The sequence below is a fragment of the Schistocerca cancellata genome, chromosome 4, assembly GCF_023864275.1.
Source record: "Schistocerca cancellata isolate TAMUIC-IGC-003103 chromosome 4, iqSchCanc2.1, whole genome shotgun sequence".
Lineage (NCBI taxonomy): Eukaryota > Metazoa > Arthropoda > Insecta > Orthoptera > Acrididae > Schistocerca > Schistocerca cancellata.
In genome coordinates, this window is record NC_064629.1 from 617,623,992 (window position 1) to 617,651,190 (window position 27,199).

Below are 27,199 nucleotides of genomic sequence, written 5' to 3' on the forward strand. Positions count from 1 at the left end.
TTAAATTAGTATTGCAGATACAACTTTTTGGTAACCACAGTATGGGCCAAGATGTTACAGTCCAAATTTTACAATAATATAAGTTTCTTTTAGTGCTGACCATCATACTTGTATTCCTTATTTTATTCTACCTTTACTTGGAAAGCTCGAGTTCCCGAATACCATAATGTTGCCATCACCTATACTTAACTTTCTTCCCCCCACCCCACAAGTTACAGCTTTCCCATCCACAATTTATAGTCAGAATATTTATTTCCACTTTTGTGAAATAAAGTTATTCACATGACTGTATGCATTACAAATTTATTTTTCCATCCAGTTGTGTTGCAACAGCTAAACATTCTTACAACGAACTTCAAATAGTACCATACTTCGCATTTTAAAATCATGGATGGTATGTGCTGGTTGATATTCTGTTTAAAAATCTGTTAACCTTTAATAACATTATTTTAAAGCTACTTTCTCTTCCTTCCAAATTCTTACATTTCAATTTTTTTTAGTTTGCAAAGAATAATCACATTGAAACAAGTGTAAACACTTCACTATATAAATAAATTTTCATTGCTTTGAAAGTGGCAGATTCCAAAGCAAAAAATTGAAGCTTGATTCAGAGATCTATTCACAGATACATAATAAGATACTCTTCAAAAATTAAAGTCTCTGAAGTGATTCTCTCTCTTTTCTATAACAACACTGGTTTAGAAACACAATTATGTATCTATCTAATGCAGTCTAAAGAACTTAACAATACATCTTTACTGTTAACATATAAATATCAATAAAATAAAACTGAATAGGGATCTGAAACAGATAAACTACAAAAAAATGTATTTTTATGCAAATACTACATTAGGACAAACCTCTAGCACAATGAAGTGCTATATGGAAGTTCCTTCTATACATAGCATATCAGGTGTGATATATGTAAGTGCTGTTTATAATTATTGGTAAGACAAAACTATGTTTTACCTGAATGAGTCCAAGTATAAGCATATTTGACTCAGTAACTCAAATGGCAGTTCAGCCAAATGCAGCTGCTGTTGGTCAGACTCTGAATGTGATTCTTCAATGCTGTTAGCAGCCTCCTTGAATCCAAAACTTTCAAGCTCTTCACTGTGAATCACAGATGCTCCCAACTTACATGGGTGCAATCTTTTAATACTGTATGTGCAGCCATACTGTGCTAATGGGCAACGATATTCCACCCATCCATCCAATCCACCTTGAATATCACAGTGTACATTCTTATAGTGCCAACCATAATCATCTCGTCTGAACTCCTGAGCACATAAGAATGTGTATATGTCCATTGGTTTGCTCTGACTTCTTGGGAGTCTATCAATGGTAAGACTTAATGAAAACGACAAAGGCAGAACAACTGAAGAAATCTCTGAAAAAGTATCAATACCATTTTCATTTGCATTACTGTGCTGCTCCACAGCTTCTGCCTCAATATTATTTGACAATGATGTACTGGAAACTGGTGTCTCATTTGACACAAAATTATAGACTCTTTTGTTTGTGGAAGAACTGCATTGCTCTTGATCAGACTCAAATTCAGTAACATCATCGCTGCTGCTGGTGTTCAGCTGACCTAAAAAAATAAACAATAGCAAAAATAGTGTTGTATGAAATAAAAATATTGTCTGATAGAATTGGGAGATTGCGACAGAAATTACATGTAACTCATTGGTATGATAGTAGCTTTTGAAACTGTGCTCATACAGAAGAGGGGTAACTATATGGTGGTATGAATGGCATAATGAAGAAACCGTGATTCACCTTAACTTTGAAATGAATTCCAGCAAAAATAATAAGTGAGAAATATGAAACTGGTTATTTCCACTAACTACTCAAGGAATTCTATAAGTTACACAGTATGAATTTGGAGAGATTGTACAAGATATATGATATTATGTTGCAGACCACTGAAAGAAAGGAAGATGACAAGCTGCCAATAGCACAAGGTACTAACAAGCAATGAAGAAGGCACAGGAAGTGAAACAGCAGCATATGTGGGTGTGTTGGGGGGGGGGGGGGCAGGGGGGAGGCACATGTGCATGGCTGTGGATACAACAAATGTTCAACATTTCTCTTACAATTCACTGCATTTTAACCCTGACTAGGTAACATACTATTAAAGATTATGCGTAACCCATTCAAATCAATTCAAATTATTAAGGTGGTTGTGGCCATCAAATGAACTGTAATACAAACAATAATTTTTAAGGAGAATACACATTAGATTAAAACACCAAAATTTTAACTTGGGGCCAACAGTATAAACATAACTCTATTGGCATATTTCCACAGCTATGTGGTGTTAATGTTAAACTGAATTGCATAACACTGTAACTCCACTAGAGAATGTCCCATCAACAGATATATGTATCTGTAGGTCACTACTTCATTGCTATTTTTATCTTCTAGACTCTTACACAACACTTCAACTTAGAGATTAGTGTTGCTTATTCCTCCTCATTGCTACTTGTATTCTGACTAAAGCTTGTCACTATGCAAGTACAAAACAGTGGTATTAATTTGCAAGTGTGCAAGACATTAGTTATTAGTCCTATTCCATCTGTAGATATGCAAGCCCACATTTCTCCAATTTTACAATACTATGTGCTTCATGGTTCACCAACATCCAAAATTTATTATCCAACAATGAATCTTGTAGATGTAAGACCTCTCACATTTTAATTCAAATATTTCATCACTGTATTAAGGCAAAAAAGCTGTGAGGACAGAGCGTGAGTCATGCTTGGGTAGCTCAGATGGTAGAGCACTTGCCCATGAAAGGCAAAGGTCCGAAGTTCGAGTCTCAGTCTGGCACACAGTTGTAATCTGCCACTAAGTTTCAAAACTTGTGTAGTTTTTCTTTGTGTGCTACATATCTCAAAGTCCACAATAAGCATTGTTTGTGAACATCATATATCCAAACTGAATTTATAGTGTCATTGGATGTTCATGGAATTTTCAGACTTAAGCATATCCAAACACTGTTTCTGTTACCTCTGAGGACAGCAGATAGTTAATAATCTCCTGATCATGTAGCGTTGGTTCCTAATTTCTCAGTGAATTTTTTGAGATAAATTCAAAACAAGTAAATCTTGGTCCCCATGATGTAAGCAATATCAGAAGCTGATTTCACCAGAAAATAATACATCCATCCCTCATTCAAAAATCTTCAATTAGAAAATGCTTATTTAAACCAGCACATAATATTTTCTACTAGAAAAAGGACAACAATGACACTGAACAACTGATCAACACTCGCCTTAATTACAATTTATTCACTAACAAAATAAAACTGGCGTTAGTTCAGAGCACACATTTCCACAACAGAGGCAATGATGGTCTTTAGTGATCCAGTACATCACCACTTCCAAGCAACAAAATCCATCTAGTCTACAGATAATTTTCTTATCTGCCACAAATTCCTTCAAGGTTTGAAATGACAGTAAGACCCGACTGCAAAAAATCTGAGGATCAAAATTTCACCTAATTTGTGAGAGCCATATCATATACAGTACCTTATACCACCTACCTAAAAGCTGGTATGTCTGCCTTTGGTTGGCATGGATAAGAGTGGTGATGCATCTTGGCAAGGAAGCAATAAGGCCTTCATAGGTCACTTGAGGGAGTTGGCACCACATCTGCACACACAAGTCACCTAATACTCGTAAATTCTAGGGAGTTGGGGGAGGGGGGGGGGGGGGGGGCATCGATGAGCTCTTTCACCATGTTCAATCACATACCAGATGTGTTCAATCAGGTTCAGGTCTGGCGAGTTGGGGGGCCAGTACATCAATTGGAACTCACTACTGTGTTCCTCGAACCACTCCATCGCACTCCTAGCCTTGTGACATGGCACATTATCTTGTTGAAAAATGCCACTGCCGTTGGGAAACATGACTGTCATGAAGGGGTGTACGTGGTCTGAAACCAGTGCACGGTACTCCTTGGTCATCATGGTGTCTTGCACGAGCTCCACTGGACACTTGGGTGCCCACATGAATGTTGCCCAGAGCATAATGAAGCCACTTCCAGCTTGTTTCCATCCCACAGTACAGGAGTCAAGGAGCTGTTCCCCTGGAAGATAATACACTCGCACCCTCCCATCAACACAATGAAGGTATGGATATTCATCAGACCATGCAATGCTCCACCTTTGCACCAACATTTAGTGCCAATGGTCACCTGTCCATTCAGTCATAGTTGTTGATGTCATGGTGTTAACAATGGCACATGCATGGGCGTCAGTTGCGGAGACCCATGATTAGGAGTGTTCGGTGCACTGTGCTTTCACATGCTTGTACTCTGCCCAGCATCAAAGTCTGATGTTAGTTCCACCACAGATCACCATCTGCCCTGTTTTACCTACAACATCTGACATCTGTAATGAGGGGTGGCCACCCAAATCCACAATGTCTGGACATGGTTTTACCTTGGGTTCACCACGCATTGAAGACACTCACCTCAAAAACCTGATAAGTCAAGCAGTTTCTGAAACGCTCTGAACTAACACCTGTCTTATTCTGTTAGTGAACAAATTGTAATTAAGGTGAGTGTTGATCAGTTGTACAGACCATCATAATCTGCCTTCAGTCAAACTCAAATGGATCATGCACCTCTCGCTTTCTACACATGAACAGCACACACACTGGTCCTACATGCACCATGTGTGCCTCTGACTAACAGTCATTCCTCACCAGGTGAAGCTGCTATCACATGGACAGCTTTCTATTGATAGTAGGTTGGTGGTTGTAATGTTCTGGCTGATCAGTGTAACTAAGCATCATTGAAAATTGTTTTCCCATTAACATCATTACACACAAATTCTGAGAGAAACAGGAAATTCATTAAAGTGGGCAATGTCAGTGGTTTATGGTACCTTTTTCTAATGTTTTTTGGTGGAAGCTACCTAATCTTTTGCCACTGCAGTTTATACTGAAACAATTAAGGTGTTACTTGAATAAAATAAAGAATAAACCTGTATATTTTATCACATATCATGAATTTATTGAAGTTAATTAGACCTCATAATCTGAATTAACAGTAATAACATAGCTTTCATATCTAAAAGAAATCAACGAACACCAGCATCACAATACCCAAATCATTGCACCAGCCAAACACAAATATGCTATGTTCAGGGCCACAGCAAAGAGGACAGGCACACAAAAAACTGAGAACCTTAAAGCAATCGCATGGAACAATGCATATTCAACAAATAAGATGTATAGCAGAATATATTCTGACAACAGCACAATGGAAAAGACAATAGACAATTCTGATGTAAATAAGTACACTCCTGGAAATGGAAAAAAGAACACATTGACACCGGTATGTCAGACCCACCATACTTGCTCCGGACACTGCGAGAGGGCTGTACAAGCAATGATCACACGCACGGCACAGCGGACACACCAGGAACCGCGGTGTTGGCCGTCGAATGGCGCTAGCTGCGCAGCATTTGTGCACCGCCGCCGTCAGTGTCAGCCAGTTTGCCGTGGCATACGGAGCTCCATCGCAGTCTTTAACACTGGTAGCATGCCGCGACAGTGTGGACGTGAACCGTATGTGCAGTTGACAGACTTTGAGCGAGGGCGTATAGTGGGCATGCGGGAGGCCGGGTGGACGTACCGCCGAATTGCTCAACACGTGGGGCGTGAGGTCTCCACAGTACATCGATGTTGTCGCCAGTGGTCGGTGGAAGGTGCACGTGCCCGTCGACCTGGGACCGGACCGCAGCGACGCACGGATGCACGCCAAGACCGTAGGATCCTACGCAGTGCCGTAGGGGACCGCACCGCCACTTCCCAGCAAATTAGGGACACTGTTGCTCCTGGGGTATCGGCGAGGACCATTCGCAACCGTCTCCATGAAGCTGGGCTACGGTCCCGCACACCGTTAGGCCGTCTTCCACTCACGCCCCAACATCGTGCAGCCCGCCTCCAGTGGTGTCGCGACAGGCGTGAATGGAGGGACGAATGGAGACGTGTCGTCTTCAGCGATGAGTGTCGCTTCTGCCTTGGTGCCAATGATGGTCGTATGCGTGTTTGGCGCCATGCAGGTGAGCGCCACAATCAGGACTACATACGACCGAGGCACACAGGGCCAACACCCGGCATCATGGTGTGGGGAGCGATCTCTTACACTGGCCGTACACCACTGATGATCGTCGAGGGGACACTGAATAGTGCACAGTACATCCAAACCGTCATCGAACCCATCGTTCTACCATTCCTAGACCGGCAAGGGAACTTGCTGTTCCAACAGGACAATGCACGTCCGCATGTATCCCGTGCCACCCAACGTGCTCTAGAAGGTGTAAGTCAACTACCCTGGCCAGCAAGATCTCCGGATCTGTCCCCCATTGAGCATGTTTGGGACTGGATGAAGCATCGTCTCACGCGGTCTGCACGTCCAGCACGAACGCTGGTCCAACTGAGGCACCAGGTGGAAATGGCATGGCAAGCCGTTCCACAGGACTACATCCAGCATCTCTACGATCGTCTCCATGGGAGAATAGCAGCCTGCATTGCTGCGAAAGGTGGATATACACTGTACTAGTGCCGACATTGTGCATGCTCTGTTGCCTGTGTCTATGTGCCTGTGGTTCTGTCAGTGTGATCATGTGATGTATCTGACCCCAGGAATGTGTCAATAAAGTTTCCCCTTCCTGGGACAATGAATTCACGGTGTTCTTATTTCAATTTCCAGGAGTGTATATTGTGAATCAAAAGGCATCAACAGATTTAAGAATAAGATGTGAATACAGAGCTTTCCTTCCCCACAAAAAACGATCTTTGTAATCAATTATCATCACCTGGAAGTGACCATCATAGCAGTAACAATTTCTCAGTAAATAAGAGACTGAAGGCAGAAAAAAAAGGCAATGAGAACACTGTAATACAATATGAAATATTTGCACATTAGTTATGTGCAATTCCAAGAGAAGACTAAATAGGCAAAAAGACTCAGCCCAGTAGAAATCCTTGGATAATGCATGAGACATTAAACTTAACTGACAAAGGAGAAAATATAAAAATGCTGCAAATGAAGCAAGTTAATTGGAGTACAGATGTCCAAAAAATGTGACAGACAGAAAGTGCAAAGTGGTAAAGTAGGAATGGCTAAAGGAGGAATGTAAAGCTGTAGAAACATGTATGACTAGTGAAAAGATAGATGGCACCTGTAGCAGAATTAGAATTAAGATATACCTTTGCAGTAAAGAGAAGCAGCTGCATAAATATCGAGAGACCAGATGGTAAACCAGCACTAAGCAAAGAACGGAAAGCCGATAGTTGGTAGGAACACACTGAAGGGCTATATGAAGGAAATGAACTTGAAGACAATTTTATAGATGGGGAAGAGGAAGTACATGAAGACAACATGGGAGAAATGACATTGTGAGAAGAATCTGACATAACACTGAAAGATCCAGGTCAAAACAAGATCCCTAAGTAAAGGACATTCCTTCAGTTTTATTGCAACTCTTGGGAGAGCCAGCTATGACAAAACTATTTCACCTGGTGTGCAAGATATGTGAGACAGACTTCAAGAAGAATGTACTAATTCCAACCCAAAGAAAGCAGGCACTGACAGAAGTGAATATTACTGAACTATCAGTTTAATAACAAATCATTGCAAAACATTTACATGAATCATTTACAGAAAAATTGAAACACTGATAGCGAACCTCGAGGAAGATAAGTTTGGATTCTGGAGAAATGTAGAACCGGGTGAGATAGCACTGATCCTCCAATTTATCACAGAAGATAGACTGAAGAAAGGCAAACATGTGTTTACATCATTTGTAGATTTACAGAAAGCTTTTGACAATGCTGATTAGGACATACTATTTGAAATTTTAATGGGAGCAGGGATTAAATGCACAGAACAAAAGATTATCTACAACTCATATACAAACCAGACTCCAGATATAAAAGTCAAGGGACATGAAAGACAGGCAATAACTGAGAGGAGAGTGAGGCAGGTATTAGCTTACCTCTGATGTTATTCAATTCACAGAGAGAATTAATGTTCAGGGAGAAGAAGTTAAAGCCCTGAGATTTGCCAATGACATTGCAATTCTGCAAGAGATGGCAAATGACTTGAAAGAACATCTGAATTGTGTGGATAATGCCTTGAGAAGATATTATAAATTGAACACCAACAAAAGTAAAAGAAGGATACCGAAATGTAGTCTGAGGGAATTAGATTGAGAAATGAGACACTAAAAGTAGTACACGAGTTCTTTTATTTGGCCAGCAAAATAAGTGATGATGGGAGAACTAGAGAGGATATAAAATGCAGACTGCTGATAACAAGAAAAGCACTTTTAAAGAAGATAAATTTGTTGATACGAAATATAAATTTAAATACTACAAAGACATTTCTGAAGGTATTTGTCTGTAGTATAGCCTTGAATGGAAGTGAAACATGAATGATAAACAGTTCAAGCAAGAAAAGGGTAGACTAGACACTTTTGCGATGTAATGCTGTAGTTCATATGGGTGAAAAGGATAACTAATGAGCAGATACTGAATACAACTGAGGAGAAAAGATATCTATGGCACCACTTGACTAAAAGAAGGGATCAGTTGATAGCACATACCCAGAGGCATCAAGGAATCATCAATTTGGTAATGGAAGGAAGTGTGGCAGTCAAAATTGGCTTGATGATAGTAACCAGGTTTAAATGGATATAGGTTGAAATAGTTATATAGAGATGAAAGGCTTGCACAGGATAGACTACAATAGAGAGCAGCATCAAGCCAGTCTTCAGACTGAAGATCGCATCAAAGAAGAACTAGTAACTGATTGTCGTGAAGTGATATTTAGGAAATAAAAATTGTTACTTACATTTCCTAGAATTGCTAGTTTCTTCCTCACAAAAGAAAGAGGGATACGTTGGAAATGAGGGAACTCATTCAAAACACAGGTTGATAGGGAATTGTGTGTTGTGAGGAGAAAGAAGAATGAGGAGGCATCTGAGGCAAAACAGCTGGACAAATATTAGTACAATGATAATGTGTCAGCTTCAGTCTGAAGAGGAGAACAGGTTAGAGTCAGAAGTGAACATGGATTAAGAAAAAGAGGAATGAGAAGTGGAATTAATAGTGAAATTAAAAACTAGGAGGAAATGGGGAAAACCCAAAGAAGAATATGATGGAGAACTAGTTCTCATCTCTGGAGTTAAGGAAAACTAGTACTGGGGAGGATCCCAATAGCCCATGTTGTGTAGGAGGCTTTCAAGCCCCTTAAGCCATACTGTGGAGCAAGCTCAGCAACCAGGTACTCTGTGTCTCCAAGTCAGACACTATTTCTGTATCCATTCATATGCTCAACCAGTTTAGTGCTGGTCACCTGTTCCAAAAAGCTATGCAGTGAACAAATGTTTCTTAGTAAATGGTATGCAGGGATTGATATGTTTCTCTGTGTTTGGTGATGTAAAATTTAGCAGTGACAGTGCTAGCACAATGGCAGTAGGTGTGTACGTGAAGGAGATCTTACAGTGGGAATGACTGCAGGTATAGGAATCTTGGTGTACAGAAAATAATCTGAGAGTAGGCAATAGTGGGTGTTGTGGGAAAGTATCTGTGGCACAAAATCTCATGCCAAGGCTTGACTTGAGTCATGGACTTGGAGCAATGGCCTGGATGATAACAGCGAGGGGAGTGGGTTTTCAGAGTTTTTAAGAAATGGGAGGTGTATTTGTGAAGGGACGAGAGGAGGAGACTGTCTGCAAGTGAATATGGTCTGCAGTGAAGTTGACGGAGAGGAGATAATGGAAGAGATTGTTGATGATGATGTTTGGTTTGTGGGGCGCTCAACTGCGTGATTATCAGTGCCCGTACAATTACCCAATCTTTGCTCAGTCCAATTTCGCCACTTTCCTGGATGATGATGAAATGATGAGGACAACACAAACACCCAGTCATCTCGAGGCAGGTGAAAATCCCTGACCCCGCCGGGAATCGAACCCGGGACCCCGTGCTCGGGAAGCGAGAACGCTACCGCGAGACCACGAGCGACGGACTGGAAGAGATTGTTGATGCATATGTTGTGGGATTCAGTGTTGGTATGTTTTTCATGACAAGAGACTGTAGAGAAGGGAGAATTTGATGTGGAATGAGTGGAAGCTGTCAATGTGGAGATGCTGTTGCTTCAGGGTTTGTTTTATATGGACTAAGGCTTGCACACAATGAAAGATGCAGGTTTTACAATAGGATCAGTTGCAGGAAAAGTAATCTAGAGTTACTGACAGTAGTCTCTGAATGTTATTGGGTTCAATATGAAAGTAGCAAACATTAAGGACAGATGGGGTGAAGTCAAAATGCTACTCTGGGTGACATTGAGAAAAAAAAAAAAAAATGGCAAGGGATGACCTGATTAGAGGACTCAACTTGATAAACTTAGAATTGGCAGAGTAATCCAACAGATATTGGTGGCACTAGGTAACAAGGGAGGTGATTCTATGCCACTCGGTTCAATACAGATATACAAATACAGATGAAGTTAGAATAGTAATTTTGCTGCTGGGAGGGGAAGGGAGCCAGAGATGAGAAGCAGCAGCAGAAAGAAGACATCCTCCCCCTCTTGCCCCCCCCCCAACCCCTCCCCCCCCCCACACACACACACACAAAACCTAAAATACCTTAAGACAACTATTCTGGCAGGTATCAAAGTGCCAACAAAATGTATCACCAATCTGATAGCAGTACCTCCAACAAATCACCCAGTCTTGCAGACCATATAAAATATACTACCTGAATCCATCACACACACACACACACACACACACACACACACACACACACACACACACACGTCTTCTGAAAACCTTGCTCCTTGTCACACTAGCCAACTTTATTCTCACCTATGGTTTTTGCATCACATCTACAAATGGAATCCTCGAGACAGTTATTTCTCAGGGATTGCATGGAAGAGTTATTCCTTAACTCTCAAACACCATCCACTGTCTTGGTATAGGTTCATCAATACCTTTATGATCTGGATTCATGGTTTAAAAAAAGTCCGTTTTTTCAACTCCTCATCTCAGCTCAAAATATGTTCATCCAGTTCACCTCCAACTCCAACACTCTATCTCATTAAACCCAGTATCCAAACATCTGGCCACAATAAATCAACCAAGAAACACACAACAATATCCCTACTCTGATAACTGCCACTCGCCAACTACAACAAACAGTCCCTTCCCCACAGCTAAAGCATCTGTCAAAAGCAGATTTGTTCCACCACCAAATCCCTTAACACTTATACCAATAAACTCTCCCATTTCCTCTACCACAAATACCCCACTGACAATGAAAAAAGAACTCTATGTAGCATAGTTCCTTTAGTATCCAACAGTGAACCAGATTCCCTGCTCACCCCAAGAATCAATCTGGAAGCCAGGTCAGAGATACTGAGACTTCATACTGCAGTTGCAGCTTGGCCCCACAAGAGGCACTGCTGCAGCCACAGACATATCACATGGGCCCATCCTCCAATGAAAGAGTACTGGTAAATACCATGTTCCACACTTGGCAGTTAGTCTCTTACTAATCATTGAAGCTTTCAGTGTGCATCTTTGATCCGTACAGTTTTGACCTTGTCTGTACTACGTTTGTGATTCAGATTGCTCCCTGGACTGTTTCTATATGCTTAAGATGACTTTGCTAACAGTTTGGACTTGTTTTGTTAGCCATTCACTTCATGAACTCTGCCATCATCAACCTCAGGAACCTCCAGTTTTGTTCCACTGGTCTCTGTGTTATCACCAGTGCAAGTGTTCTACAAATGCAAAATGGGATTGAAAAGTTCCTACTTTTGCTAATAGAGGTCTCCTTTTTTACTTGTTTGCTGATATGACTATTTTATCTAAAAAAAGGAATTAATATGACTACTGATCACTTAAATTCATCCACTCTTAGTCATCTTTTCGGTAGATCCCACCTAACTTTCTGTAATGTGGAACAGTGGAACAAGTTCACAACTACAAGTACAAAAGGACAGAGAGAGAGAGAGAGAGAGAGAGAGACAAGGAAGTGGGCATTGCAGAATTGCTCATGAAAGGTAAAGGTCTCAATTCAAAGGACTGTCACAGAGTTTCAATTTTTCAGTGTAAAAGTTCCTCTGTATATTTTTAGGTTTCCAACAAGCTGAATGCCATGGCATGAGACCCCTTTATTATGTGAAACAAGATCAAAGAAATGTAGATGTCATACAATCACATGATCAAAACCTCATTCTGACTGCAAACACCAGTGCAAATAAAAAATAACGAAAATGCCCCATCAAGTCTCATCCTGTGCTGATAATCAGAGAATACCTTACAACTTGCAATAAAATTTGACAGAAGTGGCTTGTTGGTCTATGATCCTGATTATTTATTTTTCTGATAAGACATAAATACAGAGCAATAAATAAGAAACACAGTTTCATCATTCAACAATTTCATAATCATAAATTAAGATTAGAAGGATAAATAAAAATTTAGTATTGGCAAAATGTATCATTCATTACCCAAATGAATTGTTTAATTAACATCTAATTTTATGGTTGAATACTTCTGACCCTACAGTTTCACTTATTGGAAATGCTACAAAAAGCTAGAATACCCAGTATTACCTATAGATTTTTCTGGAGAAGATGAACCATCTAAAGCCTCAACAAAAGTTCCTTCATTGCAATCAATTTGTTTCGATACAGGAACAGCTGGAAAAAAAGTCAGCGATTACACTATTTCTAAATAATTATACCAATAATTAAAATGTTGTTCCACACAGAATAATTTATTCATCCAGACAAGAAACAATGCATGCTTAGAAATTTTTTAAAAAATGTTAAAGTTTGTGGAGGGCTCATGGACACAACCCTCATAAAAGTACCCAGTAACATACAGTGAATCATTGAAAAGGTGCATGTTTCAAAGACAATATACTGCAAACAATGAAAGACTGTTACATTTTGCTGCAACTTAGGTAACAACAGAGACTGTACTCTGAGGCCATAATATCCCTTTCTTTTTTTCTGAAGTAGTTTGCAAAGTTTGCCACAGCCACCAGCCGGCAAACTTCACATATGACGGCAAATAATAAATATAGATAATAATAATAATAATAATAATAATAACACAAAGGCAATAATACTGCTGTATCAAATTAAATTATACCTGGAGAGCTCTCCTGTGAAGAAAGTCCATCTTGTGTGTCATTGAAAACGAGCTCAATACCATCCTTCTCCTTTGATACAGGAATGGCTGGGAAGAAATTATTACAACAGTGTCGGTACTGTCTTTTCCACATGGGATTTTCAAATGACTTTACTAAGGCTCGCTCATCACTTTGGGCTAAATCGGCATCTGAAAAATGCCAGAAAATAAATAAAATAAATGTCTTGAAACTAACACTTCTGCAATTTTAAAACTTTTTTTTTTTTAAATCTTCAGACTCTGACTGTTATTCCAGTTATGTCAACTGTCAGATAATCCACAACAGTAGTTTCATATCTTTATGCAAATGAAAACCAAACAGTTCTGAAAGTCACTGAACCTTCCCCAAGATAGATAACTAGAGACCATACAGAAATTTTGCTATGCATGAAATGCACCAACATCAAATACTATCTCAACTTATCAGTTCACAGTACTTCCAAATTAAAATTCTATTCTGTACCTGAATCTCCATGGCATATGGATCCAACACTATTGAGATCCACTTAGAAAATGTCTTATCCCTTTTGCCTATTCCTTCCATATCCTGTTAACATCTTAGCAACAAATTTACACTTCAGGCCACAAATGTTAAGTACATACATTATGAATTGCCATCAGGATGCAATAATACTTTTCTCTCATATCAACTAATGCTCATCATCCAGACAAGAAATTCACTTTCTTCAAGATATTGCATTGTTACCTCAATCTTCTATGGTCTTTCTCAAAGTTTAGTCACAGCCTGTGACATCAAAAGACTCTTTCTACCCTACAATTCATACAAAGTCAGTGAGTTTCAACAAAAGTCATACATCAACATGAGCATGGCAGTGTAATAAACAGGCTCTGACTTATAATCTCTCTGTATTCATCACATATGCTGATTGACTTCATTTGTAGAATGACAGGTGCTAGGAAAATTATGCATAGTCGTAGCCATGAAAATACAATTTATTTAAGTTCATGATCAAAAAAAGCCTACCAATTTTAGAAACTTTTAACTATATGTGGCAGACACTATGGCTGTATGTGTAAAAATCTTGAACTCATTTTAGATGCCACTGGAGTGACAAGGAAGCTACATCATTTAAAAACTGAATAAGAAACAGTGATAGAAGGAGCTCAAATCACAAACACACACACACACACACACACACACACACACAAAATTCCATTAAGTGGCAGCAGCCTGAATGACAATAACGGTTTTCATAAAATGAACAGTGAATTATGATGAAAGAAGAAAGCAGATATTTGGAAATTATTTAAGGAAATTGAAGAATTACACAAAGAAAAGGTGTAATACTGTATGAACCATTCACTATAAGAGGAACTTTTATATGTAGGCAAGATTATAAACTTCATAACAAGAGTTACTGCTGATATTTGTTCTATGGGCATAATACCATGGTCCAAGGCATAATGCTCAGTCTAACTGGAAGTATGATACAGAACCTCACCACCAAAGTTCTAGCAAAAGCAAGTGACTATTGTGCCTGCTGGTGGCAATAACGGGTGTGTGTCAAATGCATTATTATTGCAGCCTGGGACAAACACTTGTGATTACAACAACAAAATGAACTATCAGAACTGAGGAATGGCTCAAAAGATTTTTTAACCCTAAACCACCCACCAAATTCAGTTGTGTGCACATAAGAAGGTGGGTATTAGCACAATTTGCAATAGCGAGGACAGTGACAAACCAACAAATTGTGTCATTCTGGAATGTGCACTTCTGGCTGCATACAGAACAGTTGGTATTGACTTTCACACTAGTTTACACATAGTAAGGCTGTTTAACGTTTCAGTCACATAAAGCTACCACTTCCATTTTAATTACATTAACAAGTAATATAGCTAGTTCTCAGCATACATAAATTGTTCACAAAAGCTGCATACGTAAAACAGTGTTTGCACAGGGAACAGGTTCTAGGATTCCCAGTTTTCTGAGTAGCCAGCAGCTAAATCTTATGGTTTGGATGTGAGGCAAAGAGCATGCTCATATTACTGCAAAGTATTCCAGCTTTCTTTGCATCTGTGCACAACTCTTCATGTACCCACCATCTGTTACACACCATAACATCTCAATTACTCCACTTACATTGTAATTTTTGGAAAGAGGAAATATATCGGTTTTCAAAGAAAGTTGTAAATTCTTGTTAAAAGTAACATGAAAATACTTGAAACATTTAAAATTGATGCTATTATAACCACACATGGGCACTGAATTATTTAATTACCTCTTTAATCCTAAAATTTAAATACACTGAAGCAGATATTGGTTACAGTTAAAGACTATTTACAAAATATGAATGTAACATTCAGACTGGATGAGGCAATGTTTTGCACAGTAGGTAAAGTGAAGTGGGTTTTATGTTGCAGTCATAATTATCAATAAGAAAAAGATTATATTTTAGTGGAATGTACAACTTACACAATGATAGCACAAATTATCATCAACTTACAAGCCAACAGTAGTAATTGCAGATTAAAATTGTGTCAAACAGAGACCCGGAATGCCACCTTGTGATGGGAGTGCTCTTACTGACTGATATAGTGAGGTATTTCTGGCAATCACCCTTATGGGTTCAAATGGCACTCCAGTATAGAGTTTTAGTATGTCAAGAAGTTCCAGAGCTGTGCGCACTACACTGCAGAGTGAAATTTTAATTTCGGAAACAAGACCCTATACTGTGTCTACGCCATTTCTCATCAATATCCTTTCTTCCATAAGTGATAGTCCAGCAAAGTGTGCAGGAGAGCCTCTACAAAGTTTGAAATGTAGGAGAGATGCACTGGCAGAAGTGAAGTAGCTAGGAGAGGTTGTGAGCTATGCCCCGACAGCTCAGTTAAGAAAAGCGCTGTTCACAACAGGCAAGATACTGGGTTCGAGTCTCAATCCAGCACACAGTTTTAATCCACTAGAAAATTTCAAAAGCATGCACTCTCCATTGCTGAGAAAGCAGTCATTGTGGAGGATTCATGTCAGAATCATTATGATAATAGTACAGCATTAATGGTGAAATTGACACAGAAGAAGATGACAGGGCAATTGGCAGCAATGACACTGATACAGCTGTGTGCACGTAAGAAGGTAGGTTGTGGAGAATTTTGCAGTAGCAACAGCAGTGGTGCACCAGAAAATAGAAGTGTGAATAGAATGCAGCTATTATAAACCCAATTACAGGTGCATATATTTTGAGCACTACTGTTTATAGGATGGGTGGGACAGGAAGTTCATGAGGAAAATGAATTATTTACATTCAATAACAGCTACATAACCCACAACCCAACTGTCAAAAACATGTATTAGTAGAAAAAGGAAGTGAGGAACTGGGTGACAATTCATTGGCCCAAATACAGTATGATTTTTAATAGTGTGTGAAGAAACAGACATTGGTGATGGTCTTGCAGCAGTAGTTAATTTATGAAGTTTTTTTCACAATTGCAGAATCTTTTTGACATTAGCTTCAGCAGGTATAAAGATCAGCCCCGGATCTACAGTATATCCGAACTGGGGCAAAATCTTGATAGTGTTGCCCCCTTCTATACTCCCTCACACACACACACACACACACACACACACACACACCCACACACACCAGTGTTTGAGATAGGACGTCAAAATTCAATTTTTCAAATATATGTTTATCTTCTAGTGCATATCTTTCTGAAGAGTTTGATGTACAAAACATATATGTTCGAGGAAATGTAGGATGTGTTATTAGGTCTTAAGTGTGGCAAAGAGCAGTTCCACACATCTTCACACAGCATTCTTCTATCGCACATCACTGTATTTCACTCTGTGGAATTCATACATTTATATTTTGTAACGGAAGCCATTAAACATCTATTCAGGGCAGTGGAAATTGAAATGCACTGTGGTGCCTCTCCTACTTTCAGTTGGTCGGTTTGACATCCTACCTTCCCTAAAAAAAAAAATTGACAATTAATACAAGGTGGGATTGTTTGTGGCCGTGAGAATAACAACTCTTCAGAAAATTTGCACTCTTTATCGCCTATTACCTAATAATTTTCTCTTTTGTGTGATGTAAAATTAAATATAGGAAACATAAAACCTGTAAAGACAAGAGACAAGCAAGACAGTACACATTTCTTCAATCCTTAGGTCCCAGCATTTTTTTCTCTCTAATCTTGCTACAACTTTACATCATGCTTTCCTTTCTGCAAAAGAATCAATTACCTCATCAAAGTTCATCAAACGTTTTACTACAAGAAAAACCAAAATGTCATCATCTAACACTGAAAACGCTGTCAATACGAATAGTACCCAAGAGTGTTGTGGTTTCTCGATTTGATTACATCTATTTTGTCATTGTCTGCGAGATAAAACAAAATAGGCTTTCTAATATTGTAGCAACTGTAACACATGCCAAATAAGTGAGACTGTTTTGGCACAAATGGTCATTTTTATCTACTTCTTTTATGTAAATAACACAACAGAATATAACACATGAAATACCAATATCAAATGTCTATTATGCCTATTGCAAGCAAAAGGTTTTATTTAAGGAACAGTTTCACATTTCATTCATACACTCCAGTTTCTCAAGCATGAAACTGAAAAGTACTAATGGAACAAAATTTTTGTATGAATCTGGAGCCATCATGTTGTTCTATATAATTTGTGAGATGTCCCCATTTCTTCTCATTCCTCATTCTAACAAACAATTTTGTCATCACTAATTCTGTAACTATTTCTGCCATTGTCAAAACTTATTCTCTGGTTAACTTCTCTAACACTGCCGGAATTATCAGTTCAGTTATCCCATGTCTATTCTCCAGTTAGGTGTTATTATGTGTTTGTACAATGCATTTTCCACACTATTCTGAGAATAGAACTTAAGTGGCTGCTAACCAGGGACTGTAAAACTTGCTCTTAGTAGTGTAGCAATCTGTCAAGAATTTTCTACCAAAATTTCATTTTCTTGGATAAGCCAAGAAGATAACATGTAATCTTTCTTACCTGTTACTCCTGTTAATCATTTATTTCCATTCTGGTGGTCTGAACCTATGGATTTTGCTAATAATTACAACAATGTTTATCATTCGCACACCCAGTCAACTACATAAACAAACAGCAATTGGCATTCACCTGGCTCAGCTCGTATAGCCCCATCCCATTTTGTCTGTGGGAAAGTTTTGTTTATTTCTTGATGCAATGGGGATTCCCCTGCCCAAGACTTCACGTGCACTATGCACACATTCAAAAATCAACTCATAATTCATTCAGAAATCAACTTAGAATGTGTTCAAAAATCAATAGGGATGTGTTTCAAAATCATATGAATAATCGATAGACCAATGGGCACTAAATGCTAGGTGCTTTGTGAAACAAGGTTTTTTTTCTTCAAGAATATGAATTTGGCACCCCCCTGAAATTGCCACCTGAGAAAGATACTCGGTTTGAAACCCCCCTAGATCCGGGCCTGATGAAGATACTACCTACTGGTGACACATTAAAGTTTGTGGCAGACCAGGACTCAAACCCAGATTTCCTGGTTGCTGCAAGCAATCACCTCAACCACTTTGTCTATCCAAGCACACTTCCAGCACTAACACCAGCTTCCATATGATGTGCTCAATAGGCAAAATGACAATTGCAATACTAACGTTGAATACATTTGTTTCCTTGAAACCCTGTGATAGGAATCCAAGTAAAGTTGTGAACGATAGGGTCATAAAAAGTATGACATATGGAAGTTTGGGTCAGTCCTGAAAGCATGCAAGGATAGCTGAAATAGTTAAGGTGACCACTTGTGAAAAACGGGAAAACTAGGTTTGAGTGGCAGTGCGCACAAATCTTCATGTGCCACCAACAGGTAATATGCAGACACTGTTTGAGATGCATTAATTATCATTTCTAGCAACATGCAATTTTTGCATAACATACATACTACAATATGAGGTCAAAAACCTGTATGGTTCTTTCTTCATCTGATTCAGCTAGATTAGTCTGCTCTTTCTTTTGACTACCAAATTTTCGCAGCTGTACAAATTATACCTTTTCTCGCCAACATATTTTTATTGACAACCTTTCAGATGCATCTGTGCACCTTTCTCACATTCTTGTTCAATTATTTCCTGTTCCTTGCATCCTCCCTCCCCTCCTCCCCACCCCCAGCCACAGTGTGCATTTCCACTGTTTTCTTTATCTTATTTTTTATTCCCTCTATTTTCTGTCAAATTATCTTCTTGGGAAAAATGTTACATTTAAATTCTTTAGCAGTTACCTATGTATCTACTGTTTCTACTCCCAAGTGCAATAATCTCTGAATTTTGTGTAAATGCTGTTCTATATATGGGCTACATGCTGGCCATTTATTGGTTTGTAATTGACTACTTACATCTATTCAAAAATTCCTCCATGGTAAAGAAGGGGCTGTCATGCAAAACCACCTTAATGTTCATTTAGAAACACTTCTTCTGTCTGTCAGACATCCTATTTCCATGGTTAGACTAATAAAGAGTTTTATAGCTGTGAATTTCACTGCTTTCTGTGCCAAAGTCAAATTCACTAGCAGAAAGTGCAGATAAATTTTCCCTCTACAATTGTATTTGTCAAAATCTGCATTACTCTCAAATTACATATGATTTTTGAGAACACAGTTCATGAATGAATGAATAAATCTACTGTGAGGCTGTGTTTAATATTCCCAAGTGTTTAACAGATGCTTACAAGAACCCACACAATTTTAATAACATTGTTCCGTGCAATAAATATTTTTTGCCTACATGAACAGTTACCCGACAATATTATCCTGTCAGACATCAGAGAATTAAAATATGTTAAGTTATCCATTTCGAATATTCCCAAAGTTGTTAAATATTCTTATGGTGAAAGCAGTTCAACCTGAAAATTTTAGCAAGTCTGCTACAATTTTTTTTTCCAGTTTCAGTTATTATCAACACACAAAGCCAAGAACTTAGAATTTGCTACTCAGTGTATTATTTTTTGTTGGTACATTACAGTGATAGGAGATGGATATTTTTGACAGTTGTAACAGCTGCTATCAAGCAAGTTTCTAATTCCTCAGAGATACTGGCAATCAAAAGTACTAATAATAATTTCTATGGTGTGGAAAACTTTGGCAGAACATAAATAATTTAGGAGTGAAGATAAAAACTCACCAATATTGAAAGAATTGAGGTGCTGACAGGACCACAAAAAACATTACAACTTTGATAGCTTTTGCATGAACACATTAGCACACTCATATATGTACAGCAACACTGTGCCGCCTGAAAACACAACACTGCTATTGCAGTTCGGCAGGTGAACTGGGTGAGGGGTTGTGTCAGGTGGTGTGGATGAGGGGAGAAAAGGGGCGGAGAATGGGAAGGAGATTTGGGACAGGGTGGTTGACAGCTTGGAGGGAGGCAGCAGAGGTGTGAGATAGAAATGCAGGAAGGAGAGGCAGGAAGTTCATGGGACAAAATGTGACACACGGGCACCGCCACCAATGAGTTTATGAACGATGACTGTGACATGGTGGTCTGGATTGGGAGAGGGTATAAGGACAAAGAAAGGGCAGCTGTTGGATATACTAAGTGAGGTGGCGCAGTGGTTAGCACACTGGACTCATTTTCAGGAGGACAACGGTTCAAACCTGCATCCGGCCATCCAGATTTCGGTTTTCTGTGATATCCCTAAATTGCTCCAGGCAAATGTCGGGGTGTTTCCTTTGAAAGGGCATGGCCAGTTTTCTTCCCCATCCTTGACACAATCCAAACTAGTTCTCCATATCTAATGACCTCAATGTCAATGGGATGTTAAACCAAATCTTCCTTGCTTCCTTTTACTGGTGGGTAGAGGGTGTGGGTGCAGGGGTTCAGCGGATATTAAGGCCTCAATCTCCGCTAACCTTCTGCACCCAAACCCTAACCAAGTCTCCCTTTCTTCTGTTCTGTCACCCAGTCCCAGAACACCCCCCTCTGTTACCATCATTGTGCACTGCATGAACTCGCTCACTCCAGTGCCCATGTGTCACATTCCTCATTCATGCACCTGCTACCTCTTCCTCTGACAGTCCTATCTTGCACACCTGCCACCTCTCTCCAAGCAATCAGCCACACCACTCTAGCCCTCCCTCCCTCTTCATGGCTCTTTTCTCCCCTCACCCACTCCACACAGCACAATCACTCATCCTACTCTATCTGCCTAAATGCTGTCCAAAGATTGTGTAGTCAGTTGGCACAATGTAACTGTATGGGTGTCTACATGCATATGCATGTGAAATCTAGCTCAAAAAAGCATTTGTCCAGAAGCTAGTGAAGTTTTCATTCCTTTTTGTGTGCCTGTCTATGACTCAACACTTCCCTATTTGGTGAGTTGTTGCATTGATGCCTACATTATATACATAATAATCATTTCTTAAGTTTCAAGATTAGTATGCAACATAACAACAGAAAATGGCTTCTTACTGTACATACTAAACTCAACAGCAAATTTAGGTAAAAGTTCATTTATGGTGAGCCAAAGTGCTCGAACGTTTGCTGCAGTTGGTAACTGACGATGAATCAGACAAAGTGAACTCGGTGAATATTGAGTTGTATGTGGGTAGCCAATGGCAATGGTAGTTCGTAATTTCCTTTGCTATATAAATGAAGTTACCTGGTATTTTGTCTAAGCAGAACTATTAGGTCCCAATCTAACGACCACCTCTGAAATCATGACATACTCTGGAAAAAATAGCCGAATATTTGTGACAATGAATATTATATGATCAAGCAATTCTAACTGGTACTGTATCCTTTCATCTGACCGGCTAAGACCAACGATAAATTCCCAACAGAAGCTCACAGTAAATTAGTTTAAGTTTATATTTAACTAATAGAACACTTGCTTAGGATAACCTAATGAAAAAGTAAAGGAATTCATGTGAGAGACGTTATCTAAGCCATTTTTCATGTAAAAATGATACATCTCTTTCTTCCACGTAAGAAGAAATAAACCTCTCTGTTAGACCGTAGTTGACACAAAGGTGAATTTATCAATTTTAACTGCTGGACTTTTGGGTTAATAGTGTCAGATATGCACTAAACATGTGAACATTTTTCATAAGGGTGAAGTTATAATTAACATCATCACTCATAAGTATAACCATTTCACATAAAACATGTAGTTTTCACAGCACATAAGACATAAAAATAACGGAAAACTACTTTACCTAGTTGTCCTGATTTATGTGATTGTCGGGGCAAATGTGGTCCTTTCATCTTGCATGTTGGCCAACGGTTCCATTCCACTGTACACACGACGACACTGGCAGGGCAAGTCTCCAAGTGTTTTCCTCTCTCTTTGCGAGGCATGGTAAATGGGCAGCCATTTCCGGAATTAATGCAAGGAACTCTTAAATTCAGACACAATAGTAAATGTTCTGACATTTTGCACTTGTGGAACATAAATCCACAATCATTTGGGCAGTCAATAATACCACATTTCTCAGTTCTCAGTCCTTTTGCTATGCATTCTTTAACTTTAATGCAGTTCTGACAATGACTGTGATCCTCATCAAGTGGAAGACCTAACTTTTTACACTCTGGATGCATCTTTTGTGTCTTGTGTTCAAAATATTTCTTAAAATACCTGGAACAATGGAAAAGTAAAGCGAATATAAGTATAGTATATTTTACTTAGTAATTATTTGTAGGCAGACTGTCACATCAACACAAACAATAAATTATATGAAACAAGAGATTAATAAAACTTGTCCTCAGCCAACAGCCAATGTTACAACATCTGATTCAGCATTAGATTTTTACTCTAAATGACTGCCTACTCTAAATGACTGCCTACTCTAAATGACTGCCTACTCTAAATGACTGCCTACTCTAAATGACTGCCTACTCTTTCTGTAACACAATGTGTCTTTTATCGTAAAAATATGATGCTGTTTAATCTAGTGCAATGTTGTTGTTGTTGTTGTGGTCTTCTGTCCTGAGACTGGTTTGATGCAGCTCTCCACGCTACTCTATCCTGTGGAAGCTCCTTCATCTCCCAGTACCTACTGCAACCTATATCCTCCTGAATCTGCTTAGTGTATTCATCTCTTGGTCTCCCTCTACGATTTTTACCCTCCACGCTGCCCTCCAATGCTAAATTTGTGATCCCTTGATGCTTCAGAAGATGTCCTACCAACCGATCCCTTCTTCTAGTCAAGTTGTGCCACGAACTTCTCTTCTCCCCAATCCTACTCGATACCTCCTCATTAGTTACATGATCTACCCAATTAACCTTCAACATTCTTCTGTAGCACCACATTTCGAAAACTTCTATTCTCTTCTTGTCCAAACTATTTACTGTCCATGTTTCACTTCCATACATGGCTACACTCCATACAAATACTTTCAGAAACGACTTCCTGACACTTAAATCTATATTCGATGTTAACAAATTTCTCTTCTTCAGAAACACTTTCCTTGCCAGTGCCAGTCTACATTTTATATCCTCTCTACTTCGACCAACATCAGTTATTTTGCTCCCCAAACAGCAAAACTCCTTTACTACTTTACGTGTCTCATTTCCTAATCTAATTCCCTCAGCATCACCCGACTTAATTCGACTACATTCCATTATCCTCGTTTTGCTTTTGTTGATGTTCATCTTATATCCTCATTTCAAGACACTGTCCATTCCGTTCAACTGCTCTTCTAAGTCCTTTGCTGTCTCTGATAGAATTACAATGTCATCGATGAACCTCAAAGTTTTTATTTCTTCTCCCTGTATTTTAATGCCTAATCCGAATTTCTTTCGTTTCCTTTACTGCTTGCTCAATATACAGATTGAATAACATCGGGGAGAGGCTACAACCCTGTCACACTCCCTTCCCAACCACTGCTTCCCTTTCATGCCCATCGACTCTTATAACTGCCATCTGGTTTCTGTACAAATTGTAAATAGCCTTTCGCTCCCTGTATTTTACTCCTGCCACCTTTAGAATTTGAAAGAGAGTGTTCCAGTCAACATTGTCAAAAGCTTTCTCTAAGTCTACAAATGCTAGAAACATAGGATTGCCTTTCCTTAATCTTTCTTCTAAGATAAGTCATAAGGTCAGTATTGCCTCACATGTTCCAACATATCTACAGAATCCAAACTGATCTTCCCCGAGGTCAGCTTCTACCAGTTTTTCTATTCGTCTGTAAATAATTCGTGTTAGTATTTTGCAGCTGTGACTTATTAAACTGATAGTTTGGTAATTTTCACATCTGTCAACACCTGCTTTCTTTGGGATTGGAATTATTATATTCTTCTTGAAGTCTGAGGATATTTCGCCTGTCTCATACATCTTGCTCACCAGATGGTAGAGTTTTGTCAGGACTGGCTCTCTAAAGGCCGTCAGTAGTTCTAATGGAATGTTGTCTAGTCCCGGGGCCTTGCTTCGACTCAGGTCTTTCAGTGCTCTGTCAAACTATTCACGCAGTATTGTATCTCCCATTTCATCTTCATCTACATCCTCTTCCATTTCCATAATATTGTCCTCAAGTACACCGCCCTTGTATAGACCCTCTATATACTCCTTCCATCTTTCTGGTTTCCCTTCTTTGATTAGAACTGGGTTTCCATCTGAGCTCTTGATATTCATACAAGTGGTTCTCTTTTCTCCAAAGGTCTCTTTAATTTTCCCGTAGACAGTATCTATCTTACCCCTAGTGGGATAAGCCTCTACATCCTTACATTTGTCTTCTAGCCATGCCTGCTTAGCAGTTTTGCACTTCCTGTCGATCTCATTTTTGAGACTTTTGTATTCCTTTTTGCCCGCTTCATTTACTGCATTTTTATATTTTCTCCTTTCATCAATTAAATTCAATATTTCTTCTGTTACCCAAGGATTTCTACTAGCCCTCGTCTTTTTACCTACTTGATTCTCTACTGCCTTCACTACTTCATCCCTCAGAGCTACATATTCTTCTTCTACTGTAATTCTTTCCCCCATTCCTGTCAATTGTTCCCTTATGCTCTCCCTGAAACTCTGTACAACCTTTGGTTTGTTCAGTTTATCCAGGCCCCATCTCCTTAAATTCCCACCTTTTTGCAATTTCTTCAGTTTTAATCTACAGTTCATAACCAATAGATTGTGGTCAGAGTCCACATCTGCCCCTGGAAATGTCTTACAATTTAAAACCTGGTTCCTAAATCTCTGTCTTACCATTATATAATCTATCTGATACCTTTCAGTATCTCCAGGGTTCTTCCATGTATACAACCTTCTTTTATGATTCTTGAACCAAGTGTTAGCTATGATTAAGTTATGCTCTGTGCAAAATTCTACCAGACAGCTTCCTCTTTCATTTCTTACCCCCAATCCATATTCACCTACTATGTTTCCTTCTCTCCCTTTTCCTACTCTCAAATTCCAGTCACCCATGAGCATTAAATTTTTATCTCCCTTCATTACCTGAATAATTTCTTTTATCTCATCATACATTTCTTCAATTTCTTCGTCATCTGCTGAGCTAGTTGGCACATAAACTTGTACTACTGTAGTAGGCGTGGGCTTCGTGACTATCTTGGCCACTATAATACATTCACTATGCTGTTTGTAGTAGCTTACCAGCACTCCTATTTTTTTTTATTCATTATTAAACCAACTCCTGCATTACCCCTATTTGATTTTGTATTTATAACCCTGTATTCACCTGATCAGAAGTCTTGTTCCTCCTGCCACCGAACTTCACTGATTCCCACTATATCTAACTTTAACCTATCCATTTCCCTTTTTAAACTTTCTAACCTACTTGCCCGATTAAGGGATCTGACATTCCACACTCTGATCCGTAGAACGCCACTTTTCTTTCTCTTGATAATGATGTCCTCCTGAGTAGTCCCTGCCCGGAGATCCAAATGGGGGACTATTTTACCTCCGGAATATTCTACCCCAGAGGACACCATCATCATTTAACCATACAGTAAAGCTGCATGCCCTCGGGAAAAATTATGGCTGTAGTTTCCCCTTGCTTTCAGCCGTTCGCAGTACCAGCACAGCAAGGCCGTTTTGGTTAGCGTTACAAGGCCAGATCAGTCAATCATCTAGACTGTTGCCCCTGCAACTACTGAAAAGGCTGCTGCCCCTATTCAGGAACCACACGTTTGTCCGGCCTCTCAACAGATACCCCTCCGTTGTGGTTGCACCTATGGTACGGCTATCTGTATCGTTGAGGCACGCAAGCCTCCCCACCAATGGCAAGGTCCATGGTTCATGGGGGGATGCAATAGGTGATGTTATTCAACAGTCGTCCGCAGCTTGTGGTCTCATGGTAGCGTTCTCGCTTCCTAAGCAAGGGTTCCCCGGTTCAATTACCGGCTCTCTCTCTCTCTCTCACACACACACACACACACACACACAGGGTGCATACTTAGGGCTATTATCTTTACAGGCTATTATGCAGATATTTACAAGGAGTTGTCTTGGGATAGTTATATCACATGCAGCTACAGGAAACAGACTAGAAACAAACTATTATTAAATCAATTTATAGGTGTTTCTCTTAATCCCCAACAATCAATCATATGATATGATAAAATTTATTTACATTCCTTTTATGGTTATATATGGGCAGGAGTGAAAACTGTGTATTAATGCTCAAGTTGTACTGCCCCAGTAGTATTATCTGTCCTGATCAAGGCCACTTCCAGCAGTACCTGACACTTTAGTAAATCATTTTACAACATAATGCCATTTACAAACCAGAAATTTTTTATAGAATTATTATTAAATAATTCAAAAATTGGGACTAAAATGGATGGAATGAAATATCAAGTATGCATATGAAGAGCAGCACACCACATGTTAGTGCTGCACTGTCACCTGTAGTCTTTCCCCCTCAGATTTGGTCAGATGCCAGGCAGATTAAAAACTACTCCTTAGTGAAACCATATCATACCATAAAATGAGAGATACACCATTTAGATGGCTACAGGTTAATTTCCATAATACTATTGTTTTT

The 27,199-nt window shown here is 39.2% G+C and overlaps 1 protein-coding gene across 2 annotated transcripts in view; it reads right to left on the bottom strand.

Moving 5' to 3' along the window:
* Nucleotides 1-27,199, bottom strand: part of LOC126183711 (F-box only protein 30-like) — an 81,433-nt gene that overhangs the window by 50,417 nt on the left and 3,817 nt on the right. For both annotated transcript variants that reach the window (XM_049925898.1, XM_049925897.1), the window contains exons 2-5: nt 22,423-22,841; nt 13,190-13,378; nt 12,646-12,732; nt 970-1,594 (exon numbers count right to left, since the gene is read on the bottom strand). In XM_049925898.1, the coding sequence (XP_049781855.1) occupies nt 970-1,594; nt 12,646-12,732; nt 13,190-13,378; nt 22,423-22,804 (1,283 nt within the window). In that variant the 5' untranslated portion in view covers nt 22,805-22,841. The remainder of the gene's footprint in view (nt 1-969; nt 1,595-12,645; nt 12,733-13,189; nt 13,379-22,422; nt 22,842-27,199) is intronic.